Raw genomic sequence first — 12,172 nt, 5'->3', positions numbered from 1 at the left:
CTAATGGAGGTAAAAACATAAGCCACACCCCCAAACCATGTGCCTTTTCATTTTAGTGAGTATTTTTTGGTGACAAGTGACTATCCGAGTGTGAGACAGAATTTTAAAAACGTAGCCAAATCTGTTAAAACAATAAAACCACTGATACTTACCCGTCGTCCTCCCCCATTGATCAGCACTGCAGCCCCACAGGCCTCTGATCTTTGTTGAACGGCTACCACCTGACCATTGTCGCCAGTTGAAGGCCGTGTTAGTCAGGGGATTGTTTTCCGGCATCATGGCTCCCAGCACAGTATGGCACATGGCCGTTGTGTCCTCTGGCTACAGCAGTCAGCTGGTAGCCATTCCTAAGCAAAGACTGTTAGGACCACGGGGCTGCACTGCTGGATCACCAGGGGGAACGGGTAAGTACCGCTGTATTCATGGTTTTAACAAATTTGGCTCCGTTTTCAAGAAGTCTCGCAGCTGAACAAGCCATAAAAACCTGAGGAATCTGCCTGAATACATGCTGTTGGCTAACCATTGTCTGCGCTGAAGGACCGTTTATGCTGCATACTGACAACTCGACTCCCCTGGCACCTGGTTCATCCCGCTCCAGGCTCCCTAACCCTTTGTACTGTGACAGCCGGGGAAATGTACCCTTTAAATACAGTATAGATTTCCTGGAAGCTGTCATCAAGTTGTTAGAATGCAATCCACGATAAACCTTTAACAGCGCTGCTAATGAGATTTCCTTATGGCTATTTGGTTCTGTAATCCGCGCCCCGGTGCCTTTACAACCTGCTTCTGAAATTTTCCCGCGCCGTATTCGAATGAGCTGAAAAGTCAGATTTTTCCTTAGCGCCACTCCAGACACGGCTCTGTTCTTGATTGGCAAGCATACGGATCTCTTTTCTTCTGTGTAATCCTGCGCAGGCGCCATAGCAAACCCTGCCTGCGCACCTCAGCTCTCTCTTACTGGCTGAGTCTCCAACGGCGTACTGCGCAGGCGCCAAAAGGATGATTACGCTCGGTCATCTGACCTCGGACGCAGTGGAAGTAACTATCCTCAAGGAGCATGCACAGCATACTTCGCCGCGGAACCTACAGCTAGGAGAGCTGCGGTCCGTAGGCAGGGCTTGCTTCGGCGCCTGCGCAGGATTACAACGAAGAGGAGAGATCAGTATGCATGCCAATCAAGAACAGGGGCGGCCTGGAGCAGCGCTGAGGAAAAAATCCGACTGTGGGAAAACTTCAAAAGCAGATTGTAAAGGTACCGGGGCACGGATTACGGAACCAAATAACCATAAGGAAATCTCATTAGCAGCGCTGTTAAAGGTTTATCGTTGATTGTATTGTGAGAACTTGATAATCGGTTCCCTTTTTAAGACCTGCTTACTCACTGCATAATCTTCATCTGTTCGTTGATTTTAGTTTTTTTTTCTCTTTTGTGCTCTTTTGATCCAGAGATTCAAAGATTCCTGTGCCCCCTAGTGGTCATAAATGGAAAGAGGTTCGTCATGATAACACTGTTACCTGGCTGGCTTCGTGGACTGAGAACGTGCAGGGAACAACAAAATATGTGATGCTGAATGCAAATTCCAAGTTAAAGGTACGGAACAAAGTTAACTGACATATCCCAAAATGACCCCTTCAACCGGGTAGTAAATGCCAGAATATCCAGCTTCATTTATTACCTTGGTTACCTGTGCTCTGTTTCTAATTAACATCCACGCTCTCATAAATCCATCCAGCCTGGGGAACTAATAAAAGTGCGGGGTGTGAGGAGAATGTTGTGCACTGCTGGAGAGGCATCAGGGAAGTTTAACATTAATGGGGTTGTGCCAAGATTTAAAGTTATCCACAGGACAGAGTATAATTTGCTGATCGGTGGGGGTCTCAGCGTGGAGGTCCTCGCCAGTCTCGAACAGCAACATCGGAATGAATGGAGGGCTGGCAGCGTGTGCATGGTTGATGTTAAATTCATGCATGGTTGGCGTTAAATTCATTTCAGTGCTGCTGACAAACACCTGACCACTTGCCGCTCAACAGTCCCATTGAACAACCCATCTTCCATTCAGTCTCCTCCCTGTGGGGGGTGCAGTGACCTTCCATAGAGGATGAGAGATGGACTTGGGGACCCCCATTCTTGAGATCTGCAGAGGTCTCGGCAGTGATGAGCAAATTACCCCCTATTCTGTGGATAAGGGGGATTACTTTAATGTATTTATCCACACATTGACATCCTGAAGCCTAAATGAGTGTACTTTCAATAAAATGAATCGGCAACCTCAAGAGCTGACACTTCTAGGATGCAATGCAGGTAGAATGCCAAGGAGGGACAATATCAAAATCTAATGTACTCATTTGTTAGTTTGACTCCGATAACGTCCCACAATAGGCAATCGGTGTGTGAATGGTGGGGATCTGACCCCTTGCAGACACGGCCTCCGCAGCATCATGTATATAATGTTGCAGGCTGGTACTGCCACTCCAGCCTATTCACATTCAGTAGCAAGCAGTGCCGGTCCTGTTTTGTATAGCGCTCGGCCTGGAAGAATCAAGGAAACTTGATCCTGTTGATGAATCCTGGGCCCCACTGACCTAACATCACCAGACCACCAATTAGGAAGAGCCCAAGAAACCCCTTTAATGCAGTTTTATAATGATTAATGCTCTGCAAGTCCTAGCATGCTCTGCAGATAAGGGCACCTCAATCAGGGCCCTTGCTGGAGATAAGTTCTAGACTACACCCAATCGCCCCGTTATTAAAGCAGCGTCCCTCTTATGATTGGAGCTCCCCTGTATGGAAATTCTCCCTGTGACCCCGGAATGCAGCATAAAATCACAAGACTAGTTTTCCATGAATCAGTTCCAGTGTGACACCATATTAGATGAGAAAATCCAGCGATCTGAGCGACTTCCAACGAGGCCGGGGTCATCGGCGCTAGACTATCCGGGGTCCCACTGCCACCGAGGGGGAGGGGAGTTGTATTAAAGTGTGGAGAGTATACAGAGAATAGAGTAATCAAGGAAAATCATCCAGCTTGAAAGAGGATCCTGTGAACAAACAAGTAGTCACCAAAAGGGGTCAGAGGAGGATGTTGGGAATCGTTCTGATGAACAGGTGCTGCACAGTCACGCGAATTGCAGCCAGATATAATGCTGGTGATCCAAGTAACATGTCTGAAAGTACAACTCATTGTCCGTTAGCACGGATGGGTTATAACAGCAGGCTGCATTGTGTCTTAAAAGTGAGACTCAAGCGGGTAAAAGAGCGCAAATATTGTATCACCGAGCAGCGAAAAACATCCCCTGGTCAGATGAATCCAGATTTCTGCTGCACTGTGCTGCTGGTAGATCAGAATCTGGCGCAAGCAGCGTGATCAATGACCTCTCATACCCGTGGCTGGATGCCATGACAAATTGCTACAGCTGTGAAGGCCAAAGAAGGTCTGTCCTGCTGTTAGATGGGGTCTCTAATAAAGTGGCCATTCGGCGTATGCTGGATAAAACTGCGGGGTGCGGGGGTGCAGCTCCTCCGTATGTAAGTAGTGCTGAAAACCGTGGCAAAGCGGGTATGAAATGTCTAGGGGAGGGAGGGGGTTGTCAGAGGCGTTATTAACTCTTACAGTACAATGGATATTATCCCAGGCGGAATACTCCTATTTATATCCCAGAAATGGGATTTTACTATCCAGGGCTTTGCTGCACCCTGCTCTACACTTTGGTGCCAGCAGAGGACGCTCTGTTCATTCCTATCCCCATTGGGGTCTATAGATTGGAAATGAAGTCCTATTTGCAATCTGCAGCCAAACGCTAACATTTGCTGAGAAGGGTTCACATATATCCCAGTCAAATAACCAAGAATGGTCTCGTCTGCAGGAGAGCAGGGGGTTCACGTGTGTGGGTCCTCCTTAACAGGTTTTTAAGGAGGTACGATATAATAAGAACCTGATTTAATGATTCGGGGGTCTCAACAGGTTCCATTCAGCCGCATAGCTAGAGGGCTTTGAGTCATAACCGCGCTCTTCCTCTTGGGGCCTCATAAGAGAGCGGCGAGGAGACGGTGAAGGTGCAATAACGTAATTACACAACGCTATAGCAACTAGATGAAGGCGCCTGAATGCGGCATTATGGGTATTGTACAGTGCAAGGGCCGGCAGATGGAGTAGTACAAGCTCTGGGCCCCGGGGCCACAGTACGATTTTTTTTTCTCCTAATGGTTTCTATTTTATATTGATGCAAATGAGTTCTCAGCAGATGTTTTGCTCAAAGGGCACTAAATCTGTTCACCCTCTGCATTTGGAAGCAGTTGATTGCTCCCTGTTAACCATTGAGACAGCGGAGAGGCGGGCAGACGCAGACCTATAGATCTTATATTGCATGTGCACAGAGATTCGTGTGCTGGACCTCCTCTGTACAGCCGGTTCCAGGGTTTAATGTGTGTTGGCATGCTGTAGCCGCTGCCCGTCCTCCGGTGGATACTTGATGAATGGCTTCGCCCTCTGTGTACGGGTGCAGGTGCCATACATCTGCACTTTACAGTAGTGGTGCAGCAGCAGATCAGAGCTGCCACGGCGGCAGCTGATGGGGATTGTGAGCGGTCCCCATCCGAGGTGCAATGTGTTGGCGTTTTTATTACCACTCACGAATGCCCATTGCTCATAATTAGAGTAAATCTCAGCAGGAGAAAAAGCAGCAAATTAAGTCCGGGAACGAGCGGAACTGGCTCCAGTCACTGGCAGCCTTGGATAAGCTTTGATTTTTGCTTTGCCACAGGTAATAAAAATGGAAAAACATTTGTGAACATCGTCCAGGACTGCATGTAAATGGCCATTTAAATGGGGAGTCAAAAGCAAGGGGGAAGGGGCGACCTAGATTCTAATTCCAGGACGTGGGTCATCATTGCAGAACGTCTTCATGCAGACATACTAGGTAATGAGTAGACTACAGAACATAACTTATTTTATAGATGCCATATAAGCTTGGCGCTGCACTTGCGGGCCCTATGAGCTAAAGGGCCCCACCTCCACACTTTAACATACTTGTGTCTTTAAAAAAATCAGAAGCTGCCCAGGTCTTTGTCAGCTGCTACTTTGCTACTGTTTGCACCCAGTTTGAGTTTCTATCAATTCAGTTTTCTATGTCGATTTTCCTATTTCTCTGATGCCCTGTTTGCAATTCACTGGGGGGTAATCTAAGCAGCCATCCTGCCAGTACTGTACAGTCCAGGACTTCTCCCCCCCCACACACACACACTTCCCATGCTATCTTGCAAGGAAGCATCTCCATGCCTACCCCTCTGCTGCATGTAGTAATTAGCAGTGTCCCCATGTTACAGTTACTAGAGCAGCTAAATGCCTAACGACAGTCAGTGGATTGCAAAGATGCTGAAAGGGAGACCTCTAGTGGCCAGTGCTTCACACTTGATTGTCAGAGGTAAAACAAAAAATTAAGTGAAAGCTTATTACAAGATTGATTGATACATACACGGGCTGTTAGATGAGCAGAGGTTGTGTGAATGGTTAGTGCCCACTTAATGTAGAGCTTTAGGTGAGAAAGTGATCCACTCCTGGAAGATGGCAGACACCTAGAAGAAGGGCAAAGGCTGGAGGATTGCATGTTTTAGGGAAGTATATAAGGGCACGGAGAGACTACGGGGGAAATTTATTAGGACCTACATTTGAAACTCTGGTCTTATTGATTCTCGCAGGTGCAAGATGCGCCTCCTAATGTAGCAAGAGACGCACGCCATCTTGGGCTGTCCATGAGCTGAAAAGAAATTTGTGCCAGCTAATGAGCAGGAGTAGATTTTCGGTATGATTTTTAGGTCCGCTTTTGGTGTAAACTATAAACCCATCAGGCTGGAGCAGCAATGACCTCTCCCAACAAGCCACACCCACTCTTAACACAATCATCTGGTTTTGGGACAAATGTACGTTTCGGGGTAACAGAATATATTACCTGTAGCGTTCTTGGTCGCCCCTTTGATCCACTGCTGTCAGGTTCTGTTTTCAGCCATTCAAGAAGGCTACAGCAATTTTCAAACTACCTAATGCACACTGTGGACTTCTCCTGAGTGCAGATCACATGAGTGGCCCTGGCCAATCGGAGAGCAGGTATAGTGCATTCTTAGTCTTACACTATCCATGCACTGTGGGCATTAAGTAGTCTGAAGATGGCATTGGCCATCTTGGAAAGACAAAAACAGGACCCAGAGCCAGCGGCTTGGAAGGGCAGCAGGAAAGAACTGCAGATAATGAACTCCCTGCCTCCTTCGATTTCCACAGGCCTGCAAAAAAAAAAAATACTTGTAGAAATGCATGAAAGACACTTAAAGGGAATCCATCACCTCCCTATAGCAACAACTAAGTTTTTGCACGGTCACCAACCGAAGATGATATATTGCATGGAAATCTGACTCTTCACATTGCTGTGCACACGCTCTCCCATACAAGTCTATGGGACAGCATAAACACTGCAATCTGAAAAGAGTCAGATTTCTGTGCGGCAAGGGATCAGAAGTGAGTATTAAAAAGGAAAGAAAAAGCACCCGTCTCCCTATCGCCACCATAACGTAGTTTATAGACCAGTGATGGGTTCCCTTTTAAGAAAACCGTTCATGAAACTGGCATCTACCAGGTACTTTAAAGATAATTTTGAGTTCTGGGCTTTGGAATAGCTGTGATATTGTTTGATCGCATGTGATCTCTCTTACTCGAAGGGCGAAAAAGACTGGGAGAAATACGAAGTGGCCAGAAAGCTGAGGAACCATGTTGAGAAGATTAGGAGAACATATCGGGAGGACTTCAAGTCTAAAGAGATGCGGATAAGACAGAGGGCGGTATCTCTATACTTCATTGACAAGGTACGGAAGCTAGATATTTGGGCCGGTTTGCTACATACTTTCAAGCATAACTTCACCTAGACGGCATTTGTAGTAGTAGAAAACCTCAAGCCTTTTACTCTAGAGGTTTCTCATCTCACCCTCCTTCTCCCAATCTATGGCCCCTGCCCTCCCAGATTGGAGTTTCAGGGCACCGTCTTGATCACTTTCTCTCATTGGTTGTCGAAAGGGCGTGAAATAACTACTGGTGACTATGGCTATTACATATATAGTGGGGTAACGAGTACAGGAAGTTCAAGAAGCAGGAGGCTTCAAATGAGCAGCTAGAAAATGCACAGAAATGTGGTGATTACATTGTAAACTTTGTAAGTAGTTTTGGATTAAGAATAACTGGAAGATAGACTGTTGACCAAATGGTGTCCCCTTTTAATTTCATCTTCATGGCTTTGCATTGTTACTCCACAGCTGGCTCTGAGAGCAGGTAATGAAAAGGAAGAAGGGGAGACGGCCGACACCGTAGGTTGCTGCTCATTGAGGGTCGAGCATATTAAACTTCACCCAGAACTTGATGGAGAGAAACACGTGGTCGAGTTCGACTTCCTGGGTAAAGACTCCATCCGGTATTACAATAAGGTTCCAGTGGAGAAAAAGGTAAATCTTGGCGTAGAGCGAAACATAAATGTAAGACATATGACAAATGTATCAAACATCAGCTAATTACCAGAACGGAGGTAGATGCAGAACCGGCATCTTCCTTGTCGCTGCTATTCTGCTAAATCTACAGGCTAGAATACAGCGTCTAATAAAGCGTAATCTTTATTAACCAAGCATGAAATATAGTAATCCTTTCAACACAAAGTGCCATAAACACACAATGCACAACAGATGCCTCACTGCGTTAGGAGAACTCGGACCACTTGAACAGAGATGTAGCTAAGGCTGCATCCGGAAAAAAGATTGTTTGGTGGCCCCCACAGTAATAGTGCTCCCCATGTGGCCCCCACAGTAATAGTGCTCCCCATGTGGCCCCCACAGTAATAGTGCTCCCCATGTGGCCCCCACAGTAATAGTGCTCCCCATGTGGCCCCCACAGTAATAGTGCTCCCCATGTGGCCCCCACAGTAATGGTGCTCCCCATGTGGCCCCCACAGTAATAGTGCTCCCCATGTGGCCCCCACAGTAATAGTGCTCCCCATGTGGCCCCCACAGTAATAGTGCTCCCCATGTGGCCCCCACAGTAATAGTGCTCCCCATGTGGCCCCCACAGTAATAGTGCTCCCCATGTGGCCCCCACAGTAATGGTGCTCCCCATGTGGCCCCCACAGTAATGGTGCTCCCCATGTGGCCCCCACAGTAATGGTGCTCCCCATGTGGCCCCCACAGTACTAGTGCTCTCCATGTGGCCCCCACAGTACTAGCGCTCTCCATGTGGCCCCCACAGTACTAGCGCTCCCCATGTGGCCGCCACAGTACTAGCGCTCCCCATGTGGCCGCCACAGTACTAGCGCTCCCCATGTGGCCCGCCACAGTACTAGCGCTCCCCATGTGGCCGCCACAGTACTAGCGCTCCCCATGTGGCCGCCACAGTACTAGCGCTCCCCATGTGGCCGCCACAGTACTAGCGCTCCCCATGTGGCCCGCCACAGTACTAGCGCTCCCCATGTGGCCCGCCACAGTACTAGCGCTCCCCATGTGGCCCGCCACAGTACTAGCGCTCCCCATGTGGCCCGCCACAGTACTAGCGCTCCCCATGTGGCCCGCCACAGTACTAGCGCTCCCCATGTGGCCCGCCACAGTACTAGCGCTCCCCATGTGGCCCGCCACAGTACTAGCGCTCCCCATGTGGCCCGCCACAGTACTAGCGCTCCCCATGTGGCCCGCCACAGTACTAGCGCTCCCCATGTGGCCCGCCACAGTACTAGCGCTCCCCATGTGGCCCGCCACAGTACTAGCGCTCCCCATGTGGCCCGCCACAGTACTAGCGCTCCCCATGTGGCCCGCCACAGTACTAGCGCTCCCCATGTGGCCCGCCACAGTACTAGCGCTCCCCATGTGGCCCGCCACAGTACTAGCGCTCCTCTCTCCTACTCTCTGGTAGACTCTGCCCACACTGTGAATTACATTAATGATGCTCTTACCTGGCACACAGAGCATCTGTCAAGTGAATGCTGTTTTATAGAGGCGCTGTGTGTGTTTGACGTGGTCCGCAGCAATCGACTAACTTCTAACTTGGTTAGGCACCTACACCCCCCCCCCCACCCCTTACCTCCAGATAACTGCACCCCAGCCCCCCTCTAGCTACACCCCTGCTCCTGAAAGGCAGTTTCACAAAACAGTAATAAGGAATGGTTTTGCCAGTTTTTTTTTTTTTTTTTTTTTTTTTTTTTTTAGTGATTGTCAATTCATTTCAGGGTAGCGTTGTAGGCCAATGTTGTAGGATACATGGGAGACATTGCAAATGTTATGCAGGGCATGTTACAACTGGGAGAGACTGGTCAAGTTCTTTCCCAGTAATTTGTAACTCTATTTTTTTTTCTCTAATGCAATCCCATGGTGGGTGAGCAATGAAATGCGTAGTGTAATCTTTCTGATATAAGTGTTTTTCCTGATTGGGGTTGCTCTTTTCAGGGTAGGAACCCCATTGGTTCTGCATCTGATAGGCAGATAAGAAATACTTGGGGTGCAGTATTGGGGGTTTCGATTGCTGTAGACTGGAGGACTGCTACTCAATCTTGATAATGTTGTGGTTTATTTAACTAACTGATTTGCTTGACTGCATTTTGATACTTAGCATCCCTCCTAGTGAGACCTCATTATGTGGTGTTTGTTTATGGCACTTTGTGTTGACATTGTACTGCTTATCATTTTATATGCTCTGTTAATAAAGATTAAGTTTTAATTAAATACCTGGTTGATGTTTGACATCAGACTAGAATATAATCACACTGCTAATCGAACAGCACACCAGTCCTACATACACACCCTTAGGCCAGCTTCACCACATTGGCTATACATCTTACATGACAGCGGACGACTATTTGGGAACGTTCCTTCAAAGAAAGATCTCTGCTGGATGAAACCTCTTAAGTCCAGCTAGCCGATGAAAACTTCTAATGCTGCTGACTTCTCTTTAGATGACTGTGTCTCATCGCTTGGCTGAAACTATCATTAATTCCAGTTTGACGGTCAATTGGTTGAAGTTATCCGTCTCCACCAACTTTAGTCTAATGGGTGTGAGCACCTTAACACAAGAGTGGCGTATGCAAGCCTCCACTACCCTGGACCATCAGCCCTAACTGTCCTAGAAAGAGGGACTTTATCATAAACCTTTTTGTATGGTCGTATTAGTTGGATGCTGTTTCTGGTATGCCAACAATGAATGGCAGTGTTGGGTGGGCAATGAATGGATGCATTGGGCAATATTTGGGTAAAATGTTGATCAATTTCGTTCATATAGAATTTTTTTATATTTTTCATCATGAGAACTGCCCACAAAGATGGCAGCCGGGTGACCCAATTTCTTCGTTCATCAAGGTCCTGTGTTGTATAAAGCTAGTGTGGCGTATCGTCCGCCTCCTGGGGCTCATGTAATGATTGCCTGCCTGTAATTTTTTTCAGGTGTTTAAAAACCTGCAGCTGTTTATGGAGAACAAGCAGGAAGGAGACGATCTTTTTGACAGACTAACCGTGAGTGTATTAACCCCTATAGACCCCTCTCTGAGGATACTGATTAACGGAGATCTATTAAGCCTGGCAGCTCTTGGCCGCCGTATTGTCACCAGCTGGTGGAGGCAGTCCCATAGAGATGGGAGCCGTCACCACCTTGTGCCATTCTGGAAGAATTAGTGGGCGCAGTGGGGGGGGGGGGCGCAGAAGCTTTGCCATGCCTATGATAAAAGCTAAAGTGGTTGCAAAATGGCATTCGCTGTATGTTTATGCCTCAGAGCTAGAATAACCCGAGACTTGTGTGATGAACAAGGAGCAGTGTCATCTCCGCTCAGCGATAATCACATGTGGCAGTCGTCCAAATCCAGGGAAATATGCTTCGTTCTGGAAATTAATTTAGTTGTCCTCCTGGTGTGCGAGAAATATACAACGGCACACAGATCGGAGACACGGATAAGTCGGTGTATGATGCGTAGAATGGACCTTTTTATCACGCCATTACTTTGTGCTTCGATAACTGCCTGGCTCCCCTGTGCGGACCAATCTCTCTTTTAAATGCTTGCAAACCAGAAATCCTTATGTTCCTGCACTAAGGAGGCTGAGACGAGAGGGGAAGGAGGGAGTGATAAAACAATTACAACAAGGGGATATGAAGGTGTTAGAGCAGTTGTCACCCACCTGTGGCGCTCTAGCTGTTGTAAATCTACTACTCCGGCAAGGATGCGGGCTGTCGGGCATGCTGGGAGTTGTAGTTTTGCAACAGGTTGAAGAGCCACAGGCTGCTTGTTGCTGATTACATCCCTGTATAAATACTGCACTCGAATATTGAAAGGTAGGTAAAAGGTAAAGTCCTGTGAATCCCCGGGTGACGTCACATCTTGACGTTTTCTTGGCAGACTGTTTTTATGCAGGGTGGTTTGCCATTACCTTCTCAGTCATCTTTACTGACCTCAGAAGGATGGGAGGCTGAGTCAACCTTGAGCTGCTACCTGAACCACATGGAGATTGAACCTACAACCTTCAGTAGTAGTAAAGTAGTGCTGTACAATCAGTACCAGGGCCCACCGGGCTTGAATGGCCCAATGGAGATGTGCATAGATATTGCGCTACTCTCTTTATACCGGGTTGGTTAAACCTAGTGCCCGAAGACCACATACACCTGGAGCCAATCCTCATTGCAATTGACCTCCAACCTTCATCCTAGCTCCGATGGGCATTTTCTTTGCTCTTTTTGGTTAAAAGGCCTAACCAGTAATGAGCAAAACAGTATAAAGAGTTGGGTCGTATTCACATGGGCGAATGTAATATCGGTCCAAGAAACTCAGACTGATATTCCACTTGTAGGCCTGCAATATTTTTCTGCGAATGTGATGAGTTTTGAAACGATCAGGCTCGCCAACGTGCGATGTCCCCGAGGATATGAGGCGTTTTTGCGTTTTATAGTCACTTCAGGGAAGTGGCGAGGATCGCGGGGTGTTCCCCCTGGTTTTCAATGGGTAAACCTCGCATCACACTTGCAAGCACCTCGCACATCGTGCGATGCTGTGACAGCCGCATTGAAAACAATGGGCGATGTGAGCTATTCCCAAGGAACTCTGAAGATGGGGCATGCCGAGAAAGACAATGGGTAATTTCGCATTCACAGAAAATGTAAGTCAGATCTGTTCTATGAAGATC

At 47.7% G+C, this 12,172-nt stretch overlaps 1 protein-coding gene across 1 annotated transcript in view; it reads left to right on the top strand.

Annotated features, from left to right (window-relative positions):
* The window catches only part of LOC136581620 (DNA topoisomerase I, mitochondrial-like), a 138,612-nt gene that overhangs the window by 111,175 nt on the left and 15,265 nt on the right, over positions 1-12,172 (top strand). Inside the window, exons 11-14 of the mRNA XM_066582216.1 lie at positions 1,447-1,591; positions 6,707-6,850; positions 7,295-7,480; positions 10,448-10,516. Of these exons, the coding sequence (XP_066438313.1) occupies positions 1,447-1,591; positions 6,707-6,850; positions 7,295-7,480; positions 10,448-10,516 (544 nt within the window). The remainder of the gene's footprint in view (positions 1-1,446; positions 1,592-6,706; positions 6,851-7,294; positions 7,481-10,447; positions 10,517-12,172) is intronic.

The sequence above is a fragment of the Eleutherodactylus coqui genome, chromosome 11 (assembly GCF_035609145.1).
Source record: "Eleutherodactylus coqui strain aEleCoq1 chromosome 11, aEleCoq1.hap1, whole genome shotgun sequence".
Classification (NCBI taxonomy): Eukaryota; Metazoa; Chordata; class Amphibia; order Anura; family Eleutherodactylidae; genus Eleutherodactylus; species Eleutherodactylus coqui.
This window is presented reverse-complemented; position numbering and strand designations above follow the sequence as displayed.